At 55.4% G+C, this 27,847-nt stretch overlaps 2 protein-coding genes across 2 annotated transcripts in view; one reads left to right on the top strand and one right to left on the bottom strand.

Annotated features, from left to right (window-relative positions):
- The window catches only part of CAPN14 (calpain 14), a 69,942-nt gene extending 50,614 nt beyond the window's left edge, over window positions 1-19,328 (bottom strand). The window contains exons 1-2 of the mRNA XM_053201044.1: window positions 18,636-19,328; window positions 13,552-13,661 (exon numbers count right to left, since the gene is read on the bottom strand). The gene's annotated coding sequence lies outside the window, so the exon portion shown is untranslated. The remainder of the gene's footprint in view (window positions 1-13,551; window positions 13,662-18,635) is intronic.
- EHD3 (EH domain containing 3) lies at window positions 106-27,017 on the top strand. The gene is made up of 6 exons (XM_015064205.3): window positions 106-1,047; window positions 9,717-9,893; window positions 13,123-13,220; window positions 20,524-20,936; window positions 21,591-21,755; window positions 24,800-27,017. Exons 1-6 carry the CDS (start codon window positions 821-823, stop codon window positions 25,325-25,327), a joined length of 1,608 nt encoding a protein of 535 aa, XP_014919691.1. The 5' UTR covers window positions 106-820; the 3' UTR covers window positions 25,328-27,017.
- The last annotated feature ends 830 nt before the right edge of the window (window positions 27,018-27,847 follow it).

The following is a 27,847-nucleotide window of genomic DNA, read 5'->3' as shown; positions in this document are numbered from 1 at the left end:
GGAGAGGCTGGAGCGGGCCAGCTCTGTCTTCGTAGCTGTCCCGGAGAGGGCGCTGTTCCCAAATCAAACCTCCAGAGGCCCAGACTGAAATGCCAGAGCGTTCCCACAGAACTCCGCATCCCTCCCTTCCCAGGCTGAGGTCGCCGGTCCCCAGCGGAGCGCCTGCCCACACACATGGCGGCGCCCTGCTCAGCTTCTCGGCACCGAGGCCGACGGGCCGGGCTGGCCTTGCCAGTACTCGGGGACTTCCTCCGCGAGCCCGCTTCCTGCACGGCTGGCATTTAAACCGGCGCCTGGGGCTGCGGGCTGCGGCTGCGGATGCTGAGCTGTCCCCGGGCGTGCCAGCGCTTCCTCCTCCTCCCCTGGGCCGGCCGGCCGCGCAGGAGCCGAGCCGAAGCATCCTCTCGCTGCACCAGGGCCCGGGCAGGGGAGGTCGGCAAGACGTGTGCGGGGGGAGATCGGGGACCCGGCATCGCACCCCGGCATCTTGCAGTTTAATTGCAGGTTAGACTTTCATTTCCGAGATCGCAGCCCTTCTGCCCGGCGCAGATAATTTCTTCTCCACCCCCCCCACCCCCCCCGCTCCTGGGTCTCCGCTTGAAGCGGGAGCTGGGCTGGGCCCCAGGAGCTTGGGCAGGGCGCGCTCCCGTCGCCCCGGGGACCCCCGCGCCGCGCTCCCGGCCATGGTGCGGCCGAGCCCCGCGCTCGGGTGACACGGCGGCGCGGCTCGCAGCGGCTGGTGGGTCCTGCGGGGCCCCTTCTCCCAGGAGCCGAGGGCGCCCGACGCGGGGCTGAGCGCGGGGGGCGACCGGCGGCCGCGATGTTCAGCTGGCTGGGTTCCGACGACCGCCGGAGGAAGGACCCCGAGGTCTTCCAGACGGTGAGCGAGGGGCTCAAGAAACTCTACAAGACCAAGCTGCTGCCCCTGGAAGAGCATTACCGCTTCCACGAGTTTCACTCGCCTGCCCTGGAGGATGCTGATTTCGACAACAAGCCCATGGTCCTGCTGGTGGGCCAGTACTCCACTGGGAAGACCACCTTCATCAGGTGAGCCGCCCCGCGCCTAGGTCCTCCCGGTGACCCCTCCTGCCTGGGGAAAAACCGGAAGCCTTCTGTTGTGAGGGCGCTGAAGAAATTCTGGTGTTTGTGTGTCCAAAGCTTTACCCCCACGATTTCATTGCTGCCCCCGCCCCTTCCCCTACCTAGTGCCTCCCTGCCCTTGACTCAAGAGGTCGGTTTGATGTGTTAGAAGTTCAGAGTCATCCCTATTCTCCCCATTTTATGGATGATGAACCTGAGGTCCAGGAGGCACAAGTGAGAAAGCTCCTAGTCACAAGAGCACCTTTTGCTGATGGGGGAGTCTCACACCCTCACTTTTTAGGGACATGTCCTTGGTGGCGAGGACCACCTCCCTTGCCTTTTAGAGGGCTCAGCCGCTCCCCTGGGGGCTTTGTAGTTGCCACTGATGAGGTGGGCTGGGGACTCTGGAGCCCTTGCTGGGTAGTGCCACTTGTCCTTTTTACCAGTTTCCTTCTCTGAGCAGACCTACAACTGTCTCTCAGAGACTGGACAGAAGCAGTGTCAGAAACAGAATGCCTTTTTCTTTTCCCTTGTTTGATCATAATGGCTTAGTAATAACATTAAAGTCTTTTAGAGGTGGAAGGGACACCGGTGATCGTCTCAGCCAGCCCCTTGACTCGGCAGGTGAAATGACCAAGGCAGAGAGGGCTTAATGACGGTCCCATGCTGTGTTAACTGGGTAGGAGGCCCACCTGGGAGGCTGGTCCTAGATGCATGGGAGGACAGGCTTGGCTAAATGCCTGTGGCTTTGATGGTGAGTCATCTATTCCCTTGAGTTACAGAATCCTAGGGCTGGAGGGATCCTCGGGGAGTCAGCTTGTCCACCCTGCATTCAGAGAGCTCTGTGCATTGCCCACCGGAGTAATGACAGTCTTCCCCTTCTTTACAGGACAGGCTCCTCCCCAGTCCTCAGTCCACACAATTCTCAAGGCCAGGAGGTTTTCTTTGGCCTCATTTACAGCCATTGCCAAACTGCTGCAGGTGCTCCTTGGCCCTCTGTGTTGAGTCAGAGCCCTCTAGCGAGGCAGTGGGTGCAGTGGCCTCCCCAAATCAGCGGTGCTCATCTCCTGCAGGTTTCAAGGCAGGGGTCCTGTTTCTATTCAAATCAAATCTTACTATAGTTGGGCCACCTGCAACATGCAAAGCACTGTGCTTTGCTTGGCAAGGAGAGCAGAAAAGTTAACAGTCAGCTTCCTAATTTTCTAGCTACCAATTTTCCCTAACAACGAAGCTTATACACAAGCCTGGGAGCAGGGCTTGCCCCGTGCTAACATGTCCTGTCGGAACAGAACACCAGATCGGGCTTGCCTTTCTTTGTAGGGTGGACAGCCTTGGGCTCCGTGGCTTTGAGGGGCTGAGTGATTTCTAAAGTATGGGAGGTAGGGGGTGGGCAGCTACTGGCTTTTGGGTAGCTGACATTGTTAGAGCCCGAGGGCTCTTAGCAATGAATCTAATCCATTGCTTTCTCAACTTTTTAAAAGGTCAGGAGATCCTTTGAAATTCTGACAAAAGCTTTGGCCCTGTCTGTAGAAAAATGCACATACACAAATTTACATGTAATCTCAGGGCAAGAACCCTGATCTGATCCATTTCCCTTAGTTGCTGCCAAAGGCACTTCAGAGCTACCTAGGTTCTGTACAAAGGTTTCCTTTGTAGCCCGCGTCCTCCCATGTACCGATGACTCCTGCCCTTGCACAGCCCTCCTTGGCCCTCTGGACACGCCTCGGTTATAACTCTTAGTACGTTATTATTATCTAGAGCTTCTCCTTTGGTAGCACCAGAACTTGCTATTGTGCCTTCGCTCCCTGAGGCCTTGCCTGGGGTCTCAGCTATGGGAGGCTCCCAGTAGAGGTTCACGGAGTGGGAGGGAAGAGCGAGGGGGAAAAGGCGAGTGTCCCTGAGGGCAGGATCCTGAAGCAGCCGACAGGTTTAAGTGCCTCTTGACGGAGACACTCCCCTGGCTTTGCCTGAGTCATGCTGGCTGTTAACTGGGCCTAAGAGGGGCAGAGTCGAGTTGCCCAAGGATTATTCCTTATCTAAGAGAGACAGGAAGGCCGGAGGGGGGTGGGGGGAGGCAGTTCCCTCGCTTTCTTATCCCCCAAGTACAAAAGTTCTCCCTCCTGGATCCTGTAGTAAATGAATTTAGCTCCTGCAGTCAAAGCCACCCGCCTTGAGGGCGAGCCCACCAGCAGAGTAGCAAGGCTTACAGCATAGGGAATCCCTCCAAAACCAAATTATATCTTTTCCTTCCTTTTCATTAAATCCACTGAACAGCTATTTTTCCCCCATTGGAAAATGGAGACAAGAATAAATTTGAGGAAGGAGAAAAAAAAAATCACCCATAATCCCATGACTCGGGAGAGACCATTTTAAATATTATATGTATATATCTATCCTTCTAGTATTTTTAGCTATTTTATAACACCGTTGAGCTCATGCCATAATGTAATTCTATATGCTAATTTATTTCACTTGGAGGAGCATTTTTTACGGAAATTCAAAAGTCTTTGTAAGCAATATTTTTAAGAGCCGCATGATATTTCACTATATGTATATGCAAATTATTCATTAGCCTGTCCACTCCTTTTGCATGTTTTAGGTTGTCTCTAATTTTTTGCTATTGTCGACTCGCTCTACACGTAATATTTTTCCACACGTTGCGCTGTTTTCTCAGGGAGTCCCAGAAGTGAAATCACTAGGCCAAGGGTTGTGCAGTTTTGCTTTGTTTTTAATTTTTTTATGTTTAATTTTGGTGTTAAGAATCCTATTTCTGAGTTGCCAAGAGGGTAAGGTGAGACCACACCCCTTCCCCCAGAGCAAAGAAGGCTCCACTTGGAGTAGCTAAGGTGGTGCTCCCTCCCCCTGCTTCTTGCCTGAAGCACCGTGATTCACAGGCTCCGGCCAGGCCTGAACCTGTGAGGGATGTTTCCCTCGGAAACAGACCTGCCTCTTCATTCCCTGGCCCTTGGCCTTTTGCCTCCTGAGTGTCCATCCACTTTCATTTATATGTACTTGCCACAGGGTCTATTTCTCATCTCAGGAAGAACGTGCAGAAAAGGACATTCTTCTAATAACTAATTAATGTGCTATGCTCTCTGCCTGAAATAACTTCCCTGGCCTAAGGCCCGGCAACCCCGACTCACAAAATAAACAATCAATTGGCCTAGTGGCTGCTCCCTCCACACAGGCTGCCTCTTTCGATACAGTAGCCCTGTGTCCCTCTGGCTCTGGCAGCCTTCCTCCTGCTTCTGCTGATCCCCTCCCTTCGCTCTTCCTCTGACTGGCCCTGGCAGCCTCCAACCCTTGCTCCCTTGCACACTTGGCCCCCCCAGTCCCAGAGCTGCATCTGGGGCCGCCCCGGGGGCTGAGGAAGACCCCGGTGCTCTGGTGGGCTAGAAGGGAGGCCTGGCTGGGCGGCCGCGGAGCTGAAGGAGAGGACTATGGGATCAAGTGTGGGGCCTGAGGCTGGCAGAGCTAAGCTGCCTGGGTCTGCACAGGGAGGTCTGGGCTGGTCCTGAGGATCCCGCGGCCCTTCTACAACGAGACTCAGACTCTGAAGTATGAGCGCGTGGTGGGGCTGCAGGGGTGAGGTGGGGACTACTCAGTGGGCGCTTTGGACTCCCCCGCTTCTTCAGGGGGCTCTCTGCATCCTTCCACAAAGGTGACTCAGCATCTGGCTGTGTTGCACCATCCTCCTCACAGCCCTGGCATCCCCCCTGCCCAGGCCTCATCCCCAGCTTTATAGCATCACCACCACAAGAAAGATGATCCTCCAGAAAGCCAAACGACTAGAGACAGGGGCCACCATTCCACGTAGACCCAGTGACCTCTGCAAGGTCTATCCTGCCAGCCACAGTGCCTGCCACACCTCACTCCTATCCTCCCGCTGAGGTCAGGGGACATCTTTTCCCATCAGGGCTCTGGTCTGCTGGTCCCTCAGTGGGGCAGAGTGGAAATCTGCCCACCTCTTATAAGGCCTGAGTGTTACTCAAGGGAGTAGACAGCCCTAGGCCACCTGCCTCAGGTCTGGCTTAAGATCTGCCTGGAAAGTCAGGTGTCTGGAGGTCATCAAGAGAAGCTTTCACTGGCAGGAGGGGACCTCTGGAGAAACCTCCATCCATTCCCATTGACAATGGAGTGAGGCCATGGAAAGAGCAGAGTCCGGCTCAGCAGAATCCAGGCTCCAACAGTCCTAGCTAAGAGGCCTTGTCAGGAAGGCCTAACCTGTCCAAACCTCAGTCTCCTCACCTCTAACATGTGAATAGCAACGAACACCTCATAGTACTACTCTCCAGTTAGGAAGGGAAAGAACCAATATAGTGCCAGTTATGTTCCAAGCATTGTGCTTAGGGCTTTCTCATTTGCTCTCCCCTTTCAAGCTGATTCTATAAGCAGAGGCCTAGAGACCGGCCCTCAGGAGTGGGGGGGAACCCCTTTTGGAGGCAAGGATCTTGCCTCTACCTCCAAGGGCTGGAGGAGGGGTGGCAAGGGGATCCTGTGGGCAGTGCTGGGTTAGTCGTGGACTGGGTGGGTCAGCCTGTGGCAGGGTGGACAGAGGCAAGGGGAGGCTAATGGGAGGCTCGAAAGCGGGGCCATGAGTCTCCTCTGTGCTGGGGCCGCTTTGTCCCATGGCAGAGGCTGCTGTGTGGCGGGGACAGGGGTGGCTGCTCTGTGGAGCACAGAGCCAACTCAGCCCTCAACACGGCCATCGAGGGTCTCCCTTCCACTACCTCACTTTGTGATTATGGGGTGCTTTCCGGTGTCCCTAAAACCTCCTGAGGCCAGTATTACCCAACAGGGCAAGTATTACTGTTTGACCCTGTTCAAAAGCTCAGACCCTGAGACTGAGACCAAAGATACAGATGTACAACACAGATACCTAGAACACAGAGCAGAAAGTGACATGTGCCTTTCAAGTCTAAAGATCTGTAAAGTAAGAGCTGCAGCCTGAGGTCTGGCCCCCGCTGTTGCAGACATGGATACTCCAGAGGCAGACCGGGTTAAGATTCTTGGCCCCACGCCTTTACCCTGGGGGCTTAGGTCACCAGTAAAGCAGGCCACATGCTTAGATTGACAGCCAAGCGGGACACAAACAAATGAGGAAAGTGTTAGAAAATAATTTGCTTTAAAAAAAACATGAAGAAAACTCATCCTCCTGGGAAAAACCAGAATTTCCTGGGACTTCCTTACACCTGTATTGTGGTTTAGTATTTATTCATTTTGCATGGGATGGCTGGGGGGAGGAGGGCTACCCAAATCTTTTCAGCAATTAGGGCCTCTCAGTAGTGTTTTTTGGCCCCAAAGTTGAGCAACCTCTATCTCAATTTGCTCAACTGTGGAACTGAAATAATGCTGCCATCCCATGGTGCATCTGGGACCAATTAAGTAGAGTCATTTGGGTAAAGGTCCCAGAACAACACCTACCCCACAGCGGGTACCCCGCCTGCCTGGCCCTCTTGATTCTTGTGTGTCCCCATCTCAGCCATTCCCACCCAGGCTTGAATTCACTTTTCTTTTCTTACACTACTGTGGGAACGTTTTTTGCCTGGCAACAGAGGCGATCTGTATCACTCCCCATAGAGAAGCAGTGATGAGCTCTCTCAATAGGTTTTCCTTTCTGGACACAGTGGTGGCTTTGTTAAGGGGGCGCTCGCTGCTGCAAGCCATACGCAGATGTCCCTGAGAATTTACCAAGCCCTGGGTTCTCTGCCTGGCCCGACTGTGTCCCTGGACTTGCTGGTGGCTTCGTGGGATTCTGTGTTTCTCCAGACCCGTGTGTGGTCAGCAAACTGGAGGTCATGTGGGTTTAGCCGAGACGCCAGGACAGCGGGCCCAGCCTCCAGGCCCTCGCTTGGCTGCCTGAGGCTGCGGCTCTGGAACATCCTGGAAAGTGGCCTCTGTGATGCTGGGAAGCGTCACCCTTTGTTCATCTGCTGGTACACCACGTCTCTCTCGGGGCTGGAATCTGAGGTGCCTGTGTCAGGAAGATACTTCGTCACTGTATTTGGCCCTCTTCAGGCTGGGCATTCTTGAGGCTGCCTCAGAAATGTTTCTTTCTGTCCGTCTCTATTTCGGCTGTCCCTGAGGCCTTTGGTGACATCTGGCACCCTCCTCCAGCCTCAGAATTCACACTTGCCATACCCAGACCCACACAGGTGCCCCCTTCCCAGCACAGGCAAGAATGGGTGGGGTTTCCCGGGCACAGCCTTGACTCTCATGAAGCAGCTTCAGGTTCCGAGAATGGCCTTGTAGAGGCAGTGGCCCTGGCCCTGCTCTGGTGCCCGATAGCAGCCACTTCTGTGTGCCACATCCCACTCATGGAGACTGGGCAGTGAACCCCAGAGGTGGGTGTTCAGGAGAAGAGTACGTTCCTGGGTTTGTGAGCATCGAAGCCTGGCCCCTGGCCAGCCTCCTGCCAGATCATTCCCCCTTGGGGTCCTCTTGTTCCACGCCTCCTTCTGGTCCCCTAGGGGGGCTCAGCCCTTTTGCACTTCCTGGTTGAGGGACCTTAGGCAGGAATGGAGACAGTGAATGTAGTGGTTAGGAGCATGAATTCTTAAGCCCACGTGCCAGGTTCAAATCCCAGCTCTGCTGTTTACTGACTGCATATCCTGGGGCACATTGTGTGACCATGTCTCCTCCTTTTTACAATGAGTGGTAATCTTGGTGCCAGGTGCTTGTTTAAGTGCTTAGCGTCTTAAGCAACACTTAGCATCTAATGCAACACTATGAGGTGGGCTTTCTTATTAGGCCCATTTTGATGGTAAAGACGATGGTGCTCACATCAGAGATGGGAAGATGAAGTGGGATAAGGCACGGAAAGTCTAGAACATCTAGCATATGGCAGGTGCTTCATAAACCAGAACTATAATCTCTCAGGTTATGGAGCGAGGTAATGAGGTTCGCAGAGGGCAAGTACCTTCTGAAGGGCATGTCCCTCACGGTTAGAGAGACTGGGTCGCTGGCCCTGGGCTGCTGAGATGCCCTACCTCTCCTCTGAGGCCCCGAAGGTGTGTTTGAGAAAGCCAGATGCACTGTCCAAGTGTGCAGCTGCTGTCATTTATTGTTAGCACAACCCAGGAGCCAGCTTTCAAAATGGTCCTCTGACGGGAGGGAATCCTGCCTTCACACCTGGATTATTGGGAGGGAGATGAGAGGCTTCCCAAGGCGGCGGAAAACCCTCCAGAGCGGGCGGGGGTGGCCTCCTGGGCAGCAGCTCGTTGCTGGCTCCTTGGGGAGGGAGCCCGTAGCAACCCGGCTCGAACCGCCCTGTGCCTCAGAGTAAACGAGTAGCTCAGAACCCTTCCCGAAGGCACAAGGAGGATGTCGACGAGCCAGAGGAAATCCTCGGCTACCAGCCTGCTGGGCAGAGCAGGACCCATGCCCCAGGCCCATTCTAGGGAGGTGTAAGGTGGGCAGAGATCTCAGGCCCTGGAGTCGTGGCATCCGGTCCCAGCTCTGCCCCAAACTGTGGGGCCTTGATCAGCTTGCTGTCAGGGCGGAAGACGGCCGGAGAGCAAAGGATTTGGTGTTAGACTGATAGGGGTTTGGATTCCAGCTGTACTACTGGCTGTTTAACGTGGAGAAAGCCACATAACCCTACGAAGCTTCGGCTTCCTCAGTTCCTGCCCATAGGGCCGCCGTGAAGCCTGTCGAAGATGACGTCCTCCAAGTGATGAGCGCAGTATCTGGCAGGTGGAAATGCTATTGAGTGCCGGTGTCAGTGGTTTTATCAGTGAAATGGGAAGGTTGGTCTAGAGCAGGATGTCCCCCCGGGCTGCACATTAGAATCCTCAAGGGAGTTCCTAGAACAGTCTGGTGGCCCGAGCCCCACCTCTGAGCCAGGGGGGACAGCACCTCTGGGCTGGGGCCTGGGCACCACTGGCTACAGCTACACAGTAGCTCAAACGCACCACCAGGGCTGAGGACCACTGGCCCAGGAGGCCTCCGTGTTCCTTCTCTTCATTCTCTGGCTCGCCGTGTGCCTTTGCTCTTGACTTCTAAAAGGGGCTGTGGAGAGGGGCAGTGGCCTTGGGCTCTCACTGCTTAGGCCTGAAGAAGAGCAAAGAGATGTACGTACAGGCTACAGCCTCATAGTGACGCTAGACAGTGGGACCAGCGCTCGTAGACGGCACGGAGATGGGCCTGGCACAGTGTAGTGTCCCTTCACACTGGTGATGCAGGAGCTGTCTTTATGTCTCATATTAAATGGCTGGCATATGGACCTACGGAAAGCCTGCACAGTCTGTGGATCGTCTCTTTCCTACCTAGCCTCACTGCCGGTATCTTAGCTGGCTGCCTCCACCTGTAAAATCCACTGCGCCCCCTGCAGGAATCCGTGTCAACCCACACCTTGTTTCTGAGCCAAATCTTGCATCTCCTTGCTCTCCAACTACTGATTCCGAGAGGATAACAGGTAAAGACCAGGGGGACAGATTAGATATTTTAAGTGCAGCTAAAATCCCACTTCCTCCACGAGAGGTCTTTGGATTCTCCGTCCGTGAAAACGCGTCCCTACCGCGGAATGTTGTCGCGGTCCCTCTGCCCCTCTGCCACGACTCACGTCCTCACCTGCCTGTGGCAGACGTGCAGCTTGAACAGAGTCCCTACCTTACGACCGTGCATCTTTCTGCCAGGTACCTACTGGAACAGGATTTCCCAGGCATGCGGATTGGGCCCGAGCCGACCACCGACTCCTTCATTGCCGTGATGCACGGACAGGTGGAGGGGATCATCCCTGGGAACGCCCTGGTGGTGGACCCTAAGAAACCTTTCAGGAAGCTGAACGCTTTTGGCAATGCCTTCTTGAATAGGTGAGTGCTCAGGGAGCACGTGTCCTGGGTGTTCTCTATTTTTCTTCCTGGAGTATGGGAAGGAAGAGGAGGGGTTTGGGAGGCTCGGTGCCTTTTCCATACCCAGCGTCTCTTGGTTGTTCCTTTCTTGCTGGGAGTGTAACTGAGTTGGTCACTACGGATTAGGGATATAGGGCTAATTCCGGATCATGGAGCAGGGAAGGGTACCGGAGTTAGATCACCTCCCCCCTAATCTAAACCTCCCTCCAATGAAAGTGGAGAGGGCTATTCTGGGTAGTTCCCAGCTTTTGTCTATACACCTGACCCTTGACCACACAGGTTTGAACTGCATGGGTCCATTTATATGCGAGTTTTCCACCGAGCAGGGTGGGGGAAATGACACGCCTAACACCCTCATTGTTCCAGGGTCAACTGTACTAGGGAAGGGGTTTGCATCCAACTGGAAGGAGGTAGAGGAAGGTTCCTCTCTATTCCTGGATGTTGTTCTTACTGGGTGGAAGGAACCGTGGGCTGATGGTGGAAGTCCTGAGTTTGAGCACTGCCTCTTTACTAAACTCACTGCGAGACCTTGGACAGGTCACCTCCCCTCCCCTGAGACAAGGGTAAGCCTGCAGTCACCAGGGGTATTGTGTCAATGTGAGTGGCAAAAGCTGTAGGGAATGCTTGGCAGGCTGGCCCAACATTCCTGTTACTATTCTACGTAACCAGAATGCAGGCTGCCGCCCAGTCACGCTTGTCATATAGAGCCACACCACAGTTTCGCATGTGCATTGTACTTAAACAATTTGAACTACTTTCTTTAATAGGAGGTATTTAGAGTAAAGGCAGAGATGATGGGCTTTGACATCAGATAATCTGGGCCCAAATCCTATCAAAACGGCACCATGGATCTTAGACAAATTTCCTAATTTCTCTATGCCTCGCCTTTCCCGTCTGTAAAATAGGCTAAGAGTAATATGCTTCTCTCAGGCAAGAGGACTGACGCGGCCTCTGAGGGAAAGTTGGCACGTGACATGGGTTGGTCAATGATGAGTGAAATGGCGCTTTCCAGGGTCTGGGTGGGGAAAAAAGGACATCTCAGGCAGGAGAAAACCGGGGGAAAAACCCCAGTGAGCAGAGAAGAATGGAAGAATATGGCTCGCTGCAGGAGCCCTAGGAGCAGAAGACCGAGCACTGTGAGGTTTGCGCCTTCCTCCCAGAGCATTCAGGAGCTGAAAGGACGGGTGGTTAGACTGATGTTGGAGGGGGAATCTGCCAGCCGTGTCCATTGGAAGGACATGAGGGGAGAAGGAAGCCCCTTTCCAGGCGCCTCCAGTTCCCCGCAGCCACACCCAGGGAGGCTGCACCACAACCTCTGGCTCCCATCTCAGTGCTGCCCAGGGGTCGTGTTCCAAACATGCTCCAACCCCCATAGCCTCCTTCTCCCTCAGCAGATGGCCTTGCCTCCTCTTCTAGAGAAAGTGGAAGCCAGGATCCATGGAGTGTTCCCCTGCCTCTGTCCCCGCCCCCTTCCACCGGTCTGCAGAGAGCTGCGTCCTCTCTTCGGCTCTGCATCTACCTCCTCTCCCCCCCACAGGTGCTTCCGGGCCAGCTCCTCAGGGAACATGCCATCAGGGATTCCCTCTTTCCAATGACACCACCCTCTCCCCCCTCTCCCATGTAGAAATATCTCCTCTTGACAGCCCTGGAGCAGACCCTACCACCTTCAAGTTTCTTGACTAGACCTCCTCATTTCCTCCTTTCCCCCACCACCTGGGGAGCATGGCTTCCCCCATCACAGCTGCCCATGTGAAGGTCACCATGACCTCTCAGTGATGGTGAACAGCAGACACTTCCCACCATTACCTCACCCCGCCTCTCTTTGGTATGGGTCTCTCTCAGCCACTGTTCCCTCTCAGCTCCCTGGCCCTCCTGCGGCCTCCCTGTCGGCACTGTCCCCTTTCTCTCTGGCTCCTGTGACCCAGTGTCCCCCTCATTGGGTCCACCCTCAGCCCCCTGCCCTTCTCACTCCAGGAGCTCAGCTTGGGTGAAGGTTCAGTCACAGCCCTCGCCCCCAACCAGCCCCCATGCACATGGCTACCTGGTCACCAAGTGACAGAAACCCGGCTCAGGCCAGCTTCAGCAAAATGTGGGGTTTCTTGTAGGATACTTGGGTGTGCCATAGAGCCTGAGGAGCCGTGGGCTTCGGTAGGGCAGGGGCCGTGCCATTTTCTCTTCCAGCCCATCATCTAGCCCAGCACCCGGCACTCCATACAGATGGCAAGTACTCCATACAGATCTGACGAACTGAACTGGATTTGCTGACAACCGTCGTATCTGACTGAGTCACTCTGTTGCGTAAAATGTTCCTCAGTATAAATGGGTTTCTGTTGCCCTCAGTATAAAACCCAGACCTCTCAAGGCCCCCGTGATGTGAACCCTGCCTCCCTGTTTGGCCCCACTCTGGCCACTCTGGCCTCCTTTGTGAAGCCCTCCCTAATGCCCCCGTCCGCGTGTCCCAGCCTCCTCACCTACCCTGCCTCTCTGCCATCTCGCTGGGCAGCAGAGGCCCGCTGAACCTGAGATAGTAAGACCCCTTTTTGGCTTCTGCCAAAAACGGCGTATAAGAGAGGGGCCTTGAAGAAGAGCCTACGTTAGGTTTACCAGTTGGTGTTCTGAGACTTCAGGATGTAGCCCTAGAAATATTTCCTTTCACAAGGCTTGACTACTATCTCGATAGACGTGCATTTGGAAGCCCAAATAAATGTTCCCGGGTGGTGGGACTCCTTCATCAAGGCCAGCTCCCGAGCCGCGTCCTCCAAGAAGCCATCCCTGGAAGCCATCTCTGCACCTTGGATTTCCCGAGCCCTTTACCTGACCCCCCTCGACATGCTGGTCCCATCCCACCTCATATTGTGGTGGCCCACGCACGTGCCTCCTCTCCCCACCGGACTGTGCACTGTGGGGCCAGAGACTGAGGTTTGGACATCCTAGTGTCCCTGATAGCAGGGCTGCACAAATTCAGGACCATGGCTGCCTCAGGATCAGCCAGGGAGCTTCCTCAAAGTGCAGGTCCCGGGCCTGGTGCTAAGGCTGAGTCTGGATTGGAGCCTGGGGGTCGGCGTCAGAAGGCAGCCAGGCTTCTGGACGTCCGCCCCCCAGGGCTGGGAAGGCTGGCGTGCGTCTGCACGTGTGAGGGTGTGCGGGAGCCGGTGAGAGGACAGCGCGGGTTTGCTTTCGCCCCGCGCAGGTTTGTGTGTGCCCAGCTGCCCAACCCGGTGCTGGAGAGCATCAGCGTCATCGACACCCCAGGGATCCTCTCCGGGGAGAAACAGAGGATCAGCCGAGGTAAGCGACACACCTGCGAGGATGGACTCTGGCTCTGTGCTGTGTCCTTTCCGGTATGTTCTTTTGCTTCCGTACTATGAGCTAGACCCCAGGCGCCTGGGTGGCTCAGTCAGTTAAGCGTCCGGCTTCGGCTTAGGACGTGATCTCACAGTTCGTGGGTTCAAACCCCGCATTGGGCTCTGTGCTGACAGTTCAGAGCCTTGAACCTGCTTCAGATTCTGGGTCTCCCTCTCTCTGCCCCTCCCTGCGTGCGCTCTCTCTCAAAAATGAATAAACATTAAATATATATATACATATATATATGAGCTAGACCCCCAGGACCCTGCCCTACCTTGATGAGCTGGCACCACCTGGTGTGCTGTGGGGACAGTCCTAGGCAGGGGCCAGGGGACAGTTTGGGTCCACTGTGGCTCAGGCGACAGCCGGCCTCCGTCTCCTCCTCTGTAAAAGGACACAGCAATTATCTGCCTTATTTACCTCATTGGGTTGATTCGTTCCTCAAGAGGCACCACCCCCGGGCCAGACCTGGTTTGCTTCTGAAGGTCCTGTGGTCCCTGGCCTGGGAAGATCTGCAGGGAAGGCATATACCTGCAGAGAACTTCATCCAGTGACGTGGGGAGGCGAGCATGCTCTGGGCCTAAGAGTGGGGAGCTGGTATGTAACAGCACTTTGAAAACTCCAGACAGATATGGAGTAACTGCTCACTAAGGGAGGTCCCCAGGCATGGCAGTTAGCGGATGGAACCTCGGTGCCCGATGGCCAGCGTGCCGAGCCTGCTTTGCCGCGTCCTAGCTGCATGAGCTCGGGCAGGGTTCTTCAGTTACGCCTCTGTAAGATAGGGGGAAATTGTTCTCTCTACTTATAGGCTTGTTTGAGGATTAAAAGAAATAATATAGGTACAAAAAGCCCTCTGCCCGGCACGTAGCAAGTGCCCAGTAAACATGAATAAACATCATCATCATCATCATCACTGTTTTTTTTCTAGCTCTAAAATGCTAGACGATGCTGTACAAAACTAGAAGTCTGCCCCTGGCGTCCCACCCCAGCCTCTCCCACCACCTCCTGCTGTGTGCCCTGGGTAGCCCCCCTGCCCTTTCTGGGCTGTGTCTCTGGCGAGCCATGCCAAGCCACTCCCACCCCAGTACTGGAGCCAGGAGCTGGGCTGGAGCCAAGTCCGCACTCAGAAGTCAGCCTCCGGGAAGGAAAGTCTTGGGACTGGCAGAGAGGTTCTCTGGGCAGTGGCCTTAGGTGACTGTCTGCTTCCCTCCCGCATGTGCCTTGGCCCCTGTGCTCTGCAGCCCGCCAAGGTCTGTCCTGCAGCATGTCTGTGCTGCCATGGTGGGGCCCAGAAACCCCCTCCTCCAAGGGCATGGCCTGCAGGCGCCGGCACCTGCTTAGCCCCGGGCCCCCCGGGAGGAGAGCCCACTGCCTCACTGGCAACAAGCCAGTGCCCCCAGGTCTGTACTAAGGGGGCCCAAGTGCCACTGGTGCTGGCCTGGGTACAGGCCCATAGTTTCGGAGCTAGGCCACCCTGAGCATTCCTGCCAGCTGGCCCGGCTTCCTCTCTGCAGGGAGCAGGTCGCTTTCTGGGGTGGCAGGACCCAGCTCAGCCCTGGGCGTCAGGAGGGGGGGGTGTCCCCCATGGCCGTGTGGGTGGGTACAGCCAGCCTGACAGAGGGTAGACAGGGAAGATGGCAGGAGAGGCCCTCAGGTCAGCAGCCCACTCCAGGGCCTCTGGACCCCGGTCTGTCCTGCAGGAAAGACAGAGCCTGCTGTCAGGACCTCAGTTTGGAGTAGGTGGGAGCAGGGGTAGGTAGAGGCCCCAACAAAAATGCCCTGCGCCTCCCTCCCATTTCACTGAGGAGTGACACCTGGGACGAGGGGCAAAGAAGAAAGGAGGGGCCTTGTGTGAACATGCCATGTAATCAGTGGGATGTCAGTGGGGGAGCCTGGGCTCCAGGTGGTGCTGGGGCTGAGGCGGAGCTGGTTTGGAGACATAGAGCCCACGGCCCTGGGAAGACAGGCTCACCTACCCTCTCCTCTGGACCTTCGTGAGCACTGCGGTGCTCGGGTCCAACCCTTGTGGAGGGGAGGCTCTGGTGGCTCTCCGTGTGGCTTCTATTTGTTTCCCTAAATACTCCCCTCCCTACTTACCAGCACCCGCCCTGCCCAAGTTTCATCTGGGCCCATCCTGAGTTTAGGCCTAAAGGGGATTTACTGTTTCACACTAGCCGCCTGGGTGTCCTTAAGGAAGGCTCAGGAGAGCCATGACTTTTCAATCCGAACTACCTGGGGGCTGGGGAGCGGGGAGGTGGCACATAGACCTGTAAGGCAGTGCAGCCTGGCAGGTAGGCCCGGGGAGGACTTCAGCCTCTGGGATTTCCAAGGGCACTGGACTGGGAGGTCAAAGCCCCGGTTTTTAGAACCAGTATGGGTTTCAACAGGCCACATTTTTTCCCCTGAGCCTGTGTCCACTTCTGTAACAAGGGATAATGATACCTATCATAGGACCTTGTGAGGCCTACAGATGGTAATGGAAACCCAGACATCAGCTCTGGGCCTGGATGACAGTGAGCTCCCTTCTCTCCCCTTTATCTGCCAGCCAGGGTTGCCCATTATACAGTAATGAGTAATCTGTATGAATGGCCTCCCTTATAGTTGTGCAGTGCACAGCCTGTGCAGCTGTATATGGCAGCCTACTTCTAGGGACTCCTGCCTTCCTCAGCTCCTGTCCCATTCCATTCGTTCCCTGTTCTTGTATTTTCCTGCCTGCTTTCATCTTTGGACCTCAGTGGCTGCCCTCAGCAAATTGGGTGCTTGGTTTCCTTACCTGCCTTCCTGTCCCCTCCCACCCCACACTGACCTAGAAGTGATGGCCCACGAATGGCTACACAAGCCAGTCAGTCCTCTGCCTTCCCTGCAGCCTGTGATAAAAACCAGAGCTGGGAGCTGGGCACTGGCACTGTATCGCCAGCCCGGGCAGTGCTGCCCTCAGCGCTCCAAGGAGACCAGGAATGAAAGGGCATCAGATACCCTCAGGTGTCAGGAAAGTTTCCAGTATGCAGAACATCTCATCCTTTCTCTGCCATAGAACCTGGCAGTTCTGGTTTATACCTACACACATATACACCCCCACGTCTACACGCACCCACCACTCCCTCCATATACACTATCCCCCCCCCCCCCCCAGACACACACACACACACCCGTGTGTGCACAGAACCAAATGTTCTGTGTGCGGCTTTTTGCCTGGGGCCCTCAGAGCTCTGGGTTTGGCCATACCACAGATCTGGTGTTTCTGTCCTTCCTCTAGCCAGCGCAGGACAGGACATGGCCCCGTGGGTCGTGCCCTGTACAAGCTCACCCGGCTGAGAGGCGCGTAGAGCCTACAATCCAGCCCACACTCCATTCACTGAGCTTCATGCCAGGCACAGTGCTGTGTCTCACCAGCCAAAAGCGGCACCATTATCAAATCTGCACAGAGCCGCCTCTCGCCCAGTGGCCCCAGGGTGCCCCATTCTCGAAAGTGAGCTGCTCCCAAGGGCTCCCCAGGCCTCAAGCTTCACGGGATGGAGCACCCAGCCTTGGGCCAGAGCTGGAAGAAGCGTGGCCCTTGTTCAGGGTATGGCCCCTGCGCCCAGGCCTCGGGTGGGTGTCTGAGGGGGAGAGAGGAAGCAGGGGACGTCCGGGAATCTGAGCTCAGGAGGTCCTGGGCCAGCACTTGTCTCTGGATGAAGATGACCTGGGATGGGCAGCAGAGGAGGCAGTTCCTGGAAGTGACAGGATGTGCCCAGCCCCAGGCTCATTACTGGGAAGAAGCAAAATGCAGCAGAAGTGGGAGGGGCTCCGGAAGCCTGAGTGTCCTCACACTTGGGACCCTCATTTCCTGGCTACTTGTCAGCTAGAATCCCCACAGGCAGGGAAAAGCCCGAGCTATAAAGCTGCAATGCAGGCTGGTCTCCTTAGACCCAGTCTAGTGGCTTTTGAGTGGTTTATCATCACCTGCCCAGGAGGAGCTTGGGGAGTAGAATGGGGCTGGCTCTCATCTCCGGTCCCCCCGGGGGCACCTTGGAGGGTCCAGGCTGGTCCTGGCAGCCTCACGTGCCTGGTCTGTCCCTGGACCCTCACTGGAGTGGGGCCCCAGACTCCATGCTGTATCTATGCTCCTGTGTGGGCACCACGAGCCAGGGCAGAGCAGCAGAGTCCTGAGGCATGTCACAAGGGCTTGCCGGCAGCCTTATGGTCATTGGAGGCCTATGATGAGTCTCTCAGGCCACTTCCAAGGTTACTTCTCAGAGGCATGTAGTGTGGTGTTTGTTCCCCATTGGCATCTGAACTCTTCCCACGTTTTGAAAATTGATGCCCTTTTATTTCTCTTCTGCTAAAATGTCTTTAAATCTCAAAAGGGATTTTGGGAGGCAGGATAGGACCTTTTATGCACCCACCACAAGTGCCTGGTTTGAGGGCTCAGACCTCTGAGCTCCAGCCTCACACATGGCTATGCATAGGAAGAGAGCGTGGACCCGAGTCAAGGGTCTGGGGTCTAGTCCCAAGTTCGCCACAACCTGCCTGTGTGAGCTTGGCCAGCCCCTAACCTCTCTGTCCCCTCCCTTTCCTGTAAGATGTGTGTGCCCTGTGTAGTTCCTGGCATGTGGACAGTTATGAAGATCAAATGAGATGGTGTGGTTGAAAATACAAAGAAATGTGCTGCCTGTCAGCGTCCCTGCTTTGCTCTTCAGAATATGCGGGAAGCCGGTGGGTGATTAAGGAGTTGCCTTGCCTATTGTGTTTGTCTCATTGATTTCCTCCTGCCTGGCATTACTTAGAAATGCTTTCTTTCCAGTCCTCTGGAGCCTGGAGGGTTGTGGGGAGAGCCCCAGGTCGCTGCAGGCTGTGCGGTCTCTGGGCCTGATGCCTGCAGACCAGATCTCCTGGAGCCAGACCTGCTGCACGTAATCCCAGGGTTTCCGGGAAGACCAGCTTTGCTGCTCAGTCTCTCGGGGCTTAAATCTCCCTCCACCTCCTAGTTCGTGTCTTATAAGCCCTTGAGCTGCTGCAGGTGCTCACGAGTCCCTGCTGGGGGGTCTCAGAGCCATTCCCAAGACCAGCCAGGGAAGGGGACCTATGACCCCAGACATTAGAGCAGAGCCTCCAGACTGATCCAGGCCCTCCCTGTGCTCTTGAATCCTATTGCCGTGGCTCTATCACTGACCCCTCATTGGTCAGGTGTTATCATCCCCATTTGACAGCTGAGAAAACTGAGGTTCAGATTTGCTAAGGTCACACGGAAGATAAATGAGAGAACTAGTTCCCTGCCTTTTGCTTAATGGGTCCATCTGTGCCTTTCAGATGCTCCCATTCCTGGATGTGCCTAAGCCCTGTCCGCCCCCCACCCCCCATACCAGAGACAATTACCTGTCCTGGAGGCTGCTAGGCTCTGAATAGCTGGGAGCAGGAGGCTGAGCTTCTGAGGAAGCCTACGCCCTCATCACCTGGTCCTCGGGTCCTCGTGGCCAAACCTCGGGAGAAAGCACCTGGCATTACGGACTTTGCAGTTTGATAGCACTCATCACAGCATGCAGAATTTGCAAAAGTGGGAAGATGAATAGGAAGCCTCTGTGCTTATGAAATCCCAGAAAAGGTTTCCAGAAGCCTGTCCTCAAGCAAGAGCAGATTTCACACAGGCCCCCCCCCCCAAGGTGTTTAAGACAGAGGCCCCCAGCCTCCTTTCTCCCTGTCTGGCAAGGACTTCCTCGTGTCTCCCCTTCATCCGTCCTGCTCTCCACCCTCACCCCTCTGGTCTTAGAAGCAGGGAGAAGGGAAGCTCAGAGGTCTTCCTGTCCAGCTCCCTGCTTTGACAGGCAGAGAGACCGGGGACCAGCGACAGAAGGCTCTTTGCCCAAGAACACACAGCACCTTAATGGCTGAACAGAAACTAGAAGTAAGCTTGCCAGGTCAGTGCTACTCAGGCGACCCCTTCGGAGCACATCCTACCTCGAGAACACTGGGCTGACGGGAATGGGCAGGGGGCCGTCATCTTCTGGCCACACTGAGCTACTACTGTGCCTCCCCACCCCGAAGTGGGGGCTGGTCAGCCTTGCCCTTACTTCCCCCCAAGCCTTTGCAGCGCCCCCCCTTCGGCCCCTTTGCTTTCCTGAGTCCATGGAGGGGTGACCAGAGGGCCTGATTTGGGGTGGGGAGACATGACCCTGCTTCCACCCCTCCCTTGGGGGCCTTGTGCACTCTCTGAGCCTCTGCTTCCTTGTTGACTAAGTGCTGGACTCTAGCTGCCCAGCTGACTGGGAGTGGCCACTCTGGGATTTGTTTATAAGGAGCTGCAGCATGCTCTCTGGGCTGCCCTGCCCGAGGCCTGCACGCCACAGCCACAGTTGGGAATGATCCCTGCTGCCCTCCCCAGCCACCAAGGGGGGCAGGCTTGCCGGTTCTGGGCTCCAGAGAGCAGGAGAGTGGGTGCAGGCTGCAGGCTCGCCTGGAGCAGGAATGCACAGGCCTCTTGGACTCTGTGGGAGCTACTGGGTGGGCCTGGGCCCTGGGGAGGGAAGGAGAAAGGGTGGAGAGGCAGGGAGGTAGCCACGTGCAAGACAGCTGCCCTCCGCATGTGCGGGGAGCCCAGGGCCCAGGTGGTGCGGTCCAGCCCTGGCCCCACTGTTTAGTGGCCGTTTGACTGTCACCTCATCTCTGAACCTGTTTCCTCCTCTGAAAAGCCGGGGTGAGTCTCCTTGTCCTGCGTATCTCAAAGGATGCTGCGGGGGTGAAATGGGGCCATGAAGTGAACGTCTTGCCCGCCAGAACAAGCACTGAACTTGGGGTTGCAGAGCTGGGTTCCGTGCCCCAGCGGCTGCCTACAAGCAAGGTGGTCTTGGCTGAGTCACTGTGCCCCCGTATCTCCGTGGCACTGACCAGGCCCCTGCCTGGTTGCTGGGCAGAGCCCGCCCCCGAAGCACTTTCTTGAGCCCTGTCGCTGAATGGAAAGAGCCTCTTTGCCTGAACAAGAAGACTAAATGGGAATAATGATGTTACTAATAACTATGTGCTGGGCTCGGAGTGTATTTAGTCCTCATAATTCCATTAGTCAGGTGCTATTAGTTTGTCCATCTATGGGTGAGAGAACACTCAGGAACACTAACATGTTCAAGGCCAAAGAGTGGACATGGTGGGGGGGGGGGGGGGCTGGAACCCAGGCATGACTCCCTAGACTCTGTGTCCAGTGCCTGGCCTCCTATCCCCAGGCCCCTCCCTGTGCCACGGAGGCCCCCCCCTCCTGACCGCCCCTCTGCCACAGGGTACGACTTCGCGGCCGTCCTCGAGTGGTTCGCCGAGCGGGTGGACCGCATCATCCTGCTCTTTGACGCCCACAAGCTGGACATCTCTGATGAGTTCTCAGAGGTCATCAAGGCCCTCAAGAACCACGAGGACAAGATGCGTGTGGTGCTGAACAAGGCGGACCAGATCGAGACGCAGCAGCTGATGCGGGTGTACGGGGCCCTCATGTGGTCCCTGGGGAAGATTGTGAACACCCCGGAGGTGATCCGGGTCTACATCGGCTCCTTCTGGTCCCACCCCCTTCTCATCCCCGACAACCGGAAGCTCTTCGAGGCGGAGGAGCAGGACCTGTTCCGAGATATTCAGAGTCTGCCGCGAAATGCTGCCCTGCGCAAGCTCAACGACCTCATCAAGAGAGCCAGGCTGGCCAAGGTGAGGCTGTCCCCCGGAAGACGGGGAGGTTCGGGGTGGGTCAGTCAGGGGCTGCCGCCTGCAACCCTGAGCTATCGCCTGCTGGGGCGGGCCGGGGGGTGGTCGGTGTCCTCTAGCTCCTGCATCATGGGCACCAGCTGAGCCCCCCCAGTAGCTGGGGGCAGGATAGTGTGGTGGTTCTGGTCACAGGCCCTGGCATCAGGTGGCCAGATTGGAGTTTATGAAATGTGATCCCAACCTGGCAAGGTCCTTAGTCTCCCTGTGCCTCTTTCCATGTCTGTAAAATGAAGGGGTGGGAGGGTGAAGTAAGGTAAGGAATGTAACAGCCCCGTCACAGTGCCTGGCATCGTTAGAGGTGCTCAGGAAACGTTAGCTGTTGCTGGCTTCCTCGTCCTCAACATCATTACCAGTATTACCATCCCTATAACTGCCTTGACCTTAACCTCCCCCCATAGTCTCACCTTTCCCATGTGATCTAGGAAAACAGCTCAGCACTGCAAGCGATGAGAGAGCAAGGGGGTGAGATAGAAATGATTGCAGAGGTAGCAGCAGGAGGAGGGATTTATGGGAAGAGAGGGGGCCAGAGCCACCCTGGAGGGAAGAAATGGATCAAGGGTCTTGATCGGAAGATTGCTCTCTTCTCCTGGTTCTCAGGTTCATGCCTACATCATCAGCTCCCTGAAGAAGGAGATGCCGTCGGTATTCGGAAAGGATAATAAGAAGAAGGAGCTGGTGAACAACCTGGCTGAGATTTACGGCCGGATCGAGCGCGAGCACCAGATCTCACCTGGGGACTTTCCCAACCTGAAAAGGATGCAGGTAACTAGGGGTCTGGGGCTCCAGGATAAGGGACAGTCCGATTGCCCAGAATCAGAAGGCAAGGAGATGGCCCCAGGTCTGCCCTCCGTGCTGGACCACCGCTGTCCCAGCAGGTGTCCTACCTGGGCCTGGGGAGAACACAGAGCCCCACTGCTCCCAGGGAGGCTGGGGTATCATGATGCTTGGGACCCGATACCTCCAGTTTAGACCTCGCCCAGTCACGGCCACCACAAGCTTGGAATCCCTGCCATGCCACGTGATATGGAATGTCACCTGAACAGGGTCTCCAGGCCCTCGAGTGCCTAAGTTTACCTCTGAGCTCCCACTTGGGAGCAGTTTGGGACACAAGCCATGAAGAAGCAGAAGTCTGCACTGAAGCCTGCTCTCTTTGGGGTACACCATGGGTTCCTATCTTGGCCTAGCACCATCACACCTGGTTTCTCACGTTAGTCCCCAAAGGGGTCCTCTGAGGGAGGCATTCTTCTTCCTCCTTTTACAGAGGAGCCAACTGAGGTCTACAAAGCTAACTGACCTGTGTAATTAATGGCTGGCAGTTTTCTGAGTGTGCTGTTCACACAGGCTGCTGGTAGAAAAGCCAGAATATCCCCACAGTCCAAGCGAGAAGCCACCACACCAATGCTAACTGGATCCTCTCTGAGACTCTGACTCTTCATCTGTAACCTCAGGCTCCGATGCACCCACCTTAGATGTATGCTATGAGCATCATCAGTGAGATAATATTTGCAAGGTGCTTAGCCCAGGGCCTGGCTCTTAAAACGCAGCCTCAAGTTAGGTAAGATGTCACCACTGAGGGAAGCTGAGTGGTGAACACGGGGACCTACTTCTCTGTACAATTTTTGCAGCATCTCATGGTTCTGTAATTATTTAAAAATAAAAGCTTTCTCTGGGGCGCCTGGGTGGCTCAGTCGGTTGAGCATCCGACTTCGGCTCCAGGTCATCATCTCATGGTCTGTGAGTTTGAGCCCCGAGTCGGGCTCTATGCTGACAGCTCAGAGCCTGGAGCCTGCTTCGGATTCTGTGTCCCCCTCTCTCTCTGCCCCTTCCCCATTCATGCTCTGTCTCTGTCTCAGAAATAAATAAACATTAAAAAAATAAAAAAGGTTTCTGAGAATTAGGGAATTTTTTTAAGAATAGCAGCACATGTAGTTGTAATAACTGTTTTTGCTCTTGTTGCTGATTTTGATCTTTTGATCGTTTCTCAGTTTAAGACTGGAGGTTCAGAACATCAGTACGGTCCCAAACAGGCATTTTTAGTTTCCTATGTGCTAAAAGGAAGAGAAAAAAATAGACATTCAAATAGTGCATGCGTTCATGTATCCATTCATTCCTGGAACCACCTACCACAAGCCAGTTACTAATTTCAGAATTACTTTAACATAACTCAGGTTTGTCACTCAGCTGTGGCTTGGAATACTTCAACGTTCAGCTTCTCTTTCTGTTAAGAAGGTAATGATCTGGGGGCGGCCGGGTGGCTCAGTCGGTTGAGCATCCGACTCTTGATTTCGGCTCAGGCCATGATCCCAGGGTCGTGGGATCGAGCCCTGCATCGGGCTCCATGCTGGGGGCATGGAGCCTGCTTGAGATTGTCTCTCCCTCTGTCCCTCTCCCCTGCTCATGTGTGCGCGTGCACTCTCTCTCTCTAAAATAAACAAATTAAAATTAGAAAAGAATGTTGTGCTCTAGAAGCAAACATTTAGGAAGATAGCATTCGAAAGGGACCACACGACCCCATTTTTAATGTGAGGAATCCTTTTGCCGCATACAGATTTCACCTTCTTATCTGTTTGCCAGTCACACGTTAGGATCTGTTGTCCAGTGCCCTGAACCAACCATGTAAATGGCCGCCTGGCGGGCCATCGATGTGGGGTGATGGGAGCACCCACTGTGCCCCCTGGAAGATATTAGGTTGCCCGTTTGGGAGCCCACCAAACACACCTCGACGTGGACAGGCTGAGAGAGATGCCAGGGACCTTGGGCTAGTCTGCTTCTGCCCTGCACACCCCCACCGGCCCCCACCTGCCTCCTAGGCTTGGCCCTGCCTTAGAGGGGAGGTGAGAAACGCACAAGCTGACACTCGCTCTTAAAATGTCGCCGTGGGTGTTTTCGGAATTTTTCTGCCGGGAACTCGATGTGCTTGTCCCTGAGATTTCTGTGCACTGGCCTCTGCCCAGTGTCCTGAGATTGTTGTGGTCAGAGCCAACGGCCGGAGCAGAAAGCTCTCACCTTGTCACTGAAAAGGCCAAGGAGCAGCCGGGTGTTCTCGACTCAGACGCCTCAAAATCGCAGAGATGCGCCAAGTGGAACATATTTCTTCCACCATGTGGTGTGGGTGTCACGGGAAGGCAGGCTTTTACAGAATCTGCCCGCCTGTGTCTACTGTGTCAGAACCCTCAGGGGAGATGTAGGTATCTGAAAACTCTCCAGCTAATTCCGATGAGCAGCATGAGTAAGAATCACTGGTTTGGAGATGAGCCTTGGCTTCTATTAGGATTTGTTTTCAGTTGCCTGTGCCTCCGTCTTTCCTTCCCTTAATGGGGATAGAATGTGATTCCCCTCCCTCTGAAAGGCCCCGGAAGAGCGAATGAGATCACGCAGTGAGGCATTTGCAGTGTTCCCCAGTATTACCACCGTGGTTAGAGCACAGAGACACATACGCCTCGGTCTCAGAGGACAAAGCATTCAGGAACCATCCTTCAATAGCCAAAACTAGCTGAAAGAGAAATGTAATTGCTTTCCAGCGTATTAAAGGGAATCCAGATAAATGGATCAAACCAATATTTGTTCCATTTCCTTTTCTTCCCTAGACCCTGCGACTGTCCTCTCCTGAAAACTTCCACCAAGAGCCAATGTGCCTTTTTTTCTTCTCCTCTCTCATATCTTTCAATATTTCATTATTTTGTGATCAGCTTAGCTTCCAGGGCTGTGAACATTCCAGCATTAGCAGAAGGCAGCATCCCCAACAAGGGGAAATAGCTCCTTCCCTTGCCTCCTACGCTCACCTTCTTTTCTCTTCCCCTTCCCAGGACCAGCTGCAGGCCCAGGACTTTAGCAAATTCCAGCCACTGAAAAGCAAGCTGTTGGAGGTGGTGGATGATATGTTGGCCCACGACATCGCCCAGCTCATGGTGCTAGTGCGGCAGGAGGAGACACAGCGGCCTGTGCAGATGGTGAAGGGCGGGGCGTTCGAGGGCACCCTGCATGGCCCCTTCGGGCATGGCTACGGGGAGGGGGCTGGGGAGGGCATCGATGACGCCGAGTGGGTGGTGGCCAGGGACAAGCCCATGTATGACGAGATCTTCTACACCCTGTCACCGGTGGACGGCAAGATCACAGGGGCCAATGCCAAGAAGGAGATGGTGCGTTCCAAGCTGCCCAACAGCGTGCTGGGCAAGATCTGGAAGCTGGCTGACATCGACAAGGACGGCATGCTGGATGACGAGGAGTTTGCACTGGCCAACCACCTGATCAAGGTCAAGCTGGAGGGGCACGAGCTGCCCAACGAGCTGCCCGCCCACCTGCTGCCTCCATCCAAGAGGAAAGTTGCTGAGTGATGGACGGAGGAGGAGGTTCAGGGCAGGCAGGTGTTAGAGGGGACGGGGGAGAATGAGATGTGTGCGTGCGTGCGCGCACGCACACACACACAGATACACACACAGATCTTGAGAAGTACACTGCAGATGAGAGGGGACAGGGAGCCCCAGGCTTCCAGGCTGGTCTTTGGACACATCTCCAAGTTCTCAGCATTGGTAGAAGCACAGGAGTGCTCCCAGGGCCCCAGGTTCAAGACCAGGTCTCCATCCCTCTTTCCCTCCCATCTCCCACCACCCGCAGAGGCAGTTCACCTGTCCGCGGGTGGCCCATCCACCTCCAGATTCCCTGGGCTCAGAACAGATGGAAAATGCTTCTCACTCAATAGGCGCTCACTGTTTTCAGTGCCGTCCCCCACTCTTCGGCTTCCCAGTGGGGAAAAATGGTCCAGGTCTAAGAGATGGGAGTTAGGGGCTGCTGTGGGGAGCAGGGGTTGGCGGGAGGGATGGCGGGGAAGGAAGAAGCATCCTCTACCTGGTCCCAGATGTGAAGAGACACGACCTTGAGCTGTGTGCTTTCCTAGGCTCGGGCTGTGTCTGCCTCGGCAAACCTGCCCTTGAACCCTACCCCTACTTCATTTCAAAGAATCCTAGACCTGGAGAGAGGAGAAAAAATTGGCAGGAAAGAAGGTAAAGAAATTGCCCTAAATCCTCAACCCTAAGCCATTCAAGGTGGCTTTATTCCCCAGATTTTGTGAGGTTGGTGTTTTCTCACCCAGCCCTGATGTGTGGAAGCTCAGATCCATCTCCCATGTATCCAGCCCCTCCTGTGTGCCAGGAGCCAGCCGTGTTGGGCACCTTACATACAGCATCCCGCTCGGCCCTTGCCAGCCCCCAAGGAAGTAAGCATCAGTCCCCCCCCACTTTGCAGATGAGGAACTTGAGACTCAGAGGAGTTCAGGTGACCTTCCCGAAGTCACAGAGGTCACATGTGGTAGAGAAAGGATTCAGAGCCAAGACCTAAGACCCTTCCTTCTGCTGTGGCGATATGTGCAGGATCCCAGCATCGCTAGTGGGCTATGAACCTTGGAGAACAGGCCAAGCACGCAGGGCACCTCGGCCGCCCAGAGCCGGCTGGTGAGGGAGGAGGGCCAGCCAGCATGTGGTGGGCCATCAGTCTGGCCATCTGTCACATAACAGAAGCAAACCGTGCCGTCTGGCTCTGCGGCCCGTGTTCCTAAAATCACAGAAGTCCAATAGCGCCAGTGGGAGAGTGGGCTGGCCTGCTGGATGCTGTTTGCGCCTGTCCCCGCTCTGCCGCCCACCCAGGGGCCTGAATCATCCCAGCTCAGATGCAGCCACCGGCTGTCGTCAAGTGGGACCTCGTGCTAACTCAGAAGGCTGACCTGAGAGGTCTGAGGTCCTGTTCCCTGCAGGAGCCCCCACGACTCTGCAGCGTCCTTGGCACATCGCCACCATTCTCCGTGCCCTACGCCCTCCTTTATGGTTTCTCCCTTGGCTTGCTTTGTGGTCACTGAACCAATCACTTTGTATGCTATCCTCCTACTGTGATGGAAAACAAAAACAAGTATAACTTATTTTCTATCTATGTTCAGACTAGAGAGACAATATTCTATGTATCTATGACGTGCTTACTACTGCAGTGCATTTGTCCATCGTACTCACGTTAATATAGCACATTTATCCTTTGGTACCTGCTTGGCCACAGAGCATCATTCCGAAGTAGGCTGGGGGAGGTCGAGGGAGGGAGCATCCCATTGGCCTGAAGCCTCCAGGCCCAGGGACCGTCCAGGCTGACCGGAGGGAACCACTGCCCTCTGGAGTGCAGATGGCCCCCAGCTCTGCGTTCCCTTCTGCATGCACATTTCACTTTCTCACGGAATGAAGGGCAAGGGAAGACCAAAGCCAAGAGGTCTAACCTCCTCTAAGTTGAGAGCTAAGCACAGCAGAGGGACCATTTCTCAGCTCTATGCCTTTCTTTGAGACGAAGGAGGCAGCGAAAAGAGGTAAAGTTTTTGTTTTTTTATCGCGGAAGAAAGAAGGGTGTGTGTAGCCCCTCTGCCCCTTGCCACTTGGATCCGTGGGCACCTTCCTGCCCTGCGTATATCCGCCTCTCCTCCCCGCCTCTTCAAGACTCCGGCCTGGCCTCCAGGGACCTGTGAGGCAGGGGAGTGTGTGGGGGCGTGGTGCCGATCTCCTGAGAAGGAGGAAATGGTGCTTGAGGCTCCTCTCCATGGTCGAGGGAACATTCAAAAGGCACTTTCTCTGGGGCCGTCCCTCTGGCTCCTGCTATCTCAGTCTACTGATCTCCTTCAGGCTTCGGGGCCTGAAGCTTGGGCCTCAGCCTGGAAACTATCTGAGGTAGAAAACGGGCACGGCAGTTTCACAGGCAGGAATCCCTAGAGACCCAATGTCCTGTCACTCCTTCCCCCACACTACTCAGCCGGGGCCACGGAAAACGTCAGGGAGAGCAATGCCCTATGCCCCCGCCCCAGTCTGTAGAGTGGAGAGAGGTTGCCCCGA

This window comes from Acinonyx jubatus, chromosome A3 (assembly GCF_027475565.1).
Source record: "Acinonyx jubatus isolate Ajub_Pintada_27869175 chromosome A3, VMU_Ajub_asm_v1.0, whole genome shotgun sequence".
In the NCBI taxonomy this organism is placed as follows: Eukaryota; Metazoa; Chordata; class Mammalia; order Carnivora; family Felidae; genus Acinonyx; species Acinonyx jubatus.
Note: the sequence above shows the minus strand (reverse complement) of the source record. Positions and strands in the feature narration are given on the sequence as shown.

What these genes read in the sequence shown, in the direction of transcription:
- EHD3 (XM_015064205.3), top strand. Translation starts at nt 821, where the DNA reads ATGTTCAGCTGGCTGGGTTCCGACGACCGCCGGAGGAAGGACCCCGAG. An exon ending in GGGAAGACCACCTTCATCAG is followed by an intron (nt 1,048 to 9,716) that starts GTGAGCCGCCCC and finishes TCTTTCTGCCAG; the next exon opens with GTACCTACTGGAACAGGATT. An exon ending in GAAACAGAGGATCAGCCGAG is followed by an intron (nt 13,221 to 20,523) that starts GTAAGCGACACA and finishes CCTCTGCCACAG; the next exon opens with GGTACGACTTCGCGGCCGTC.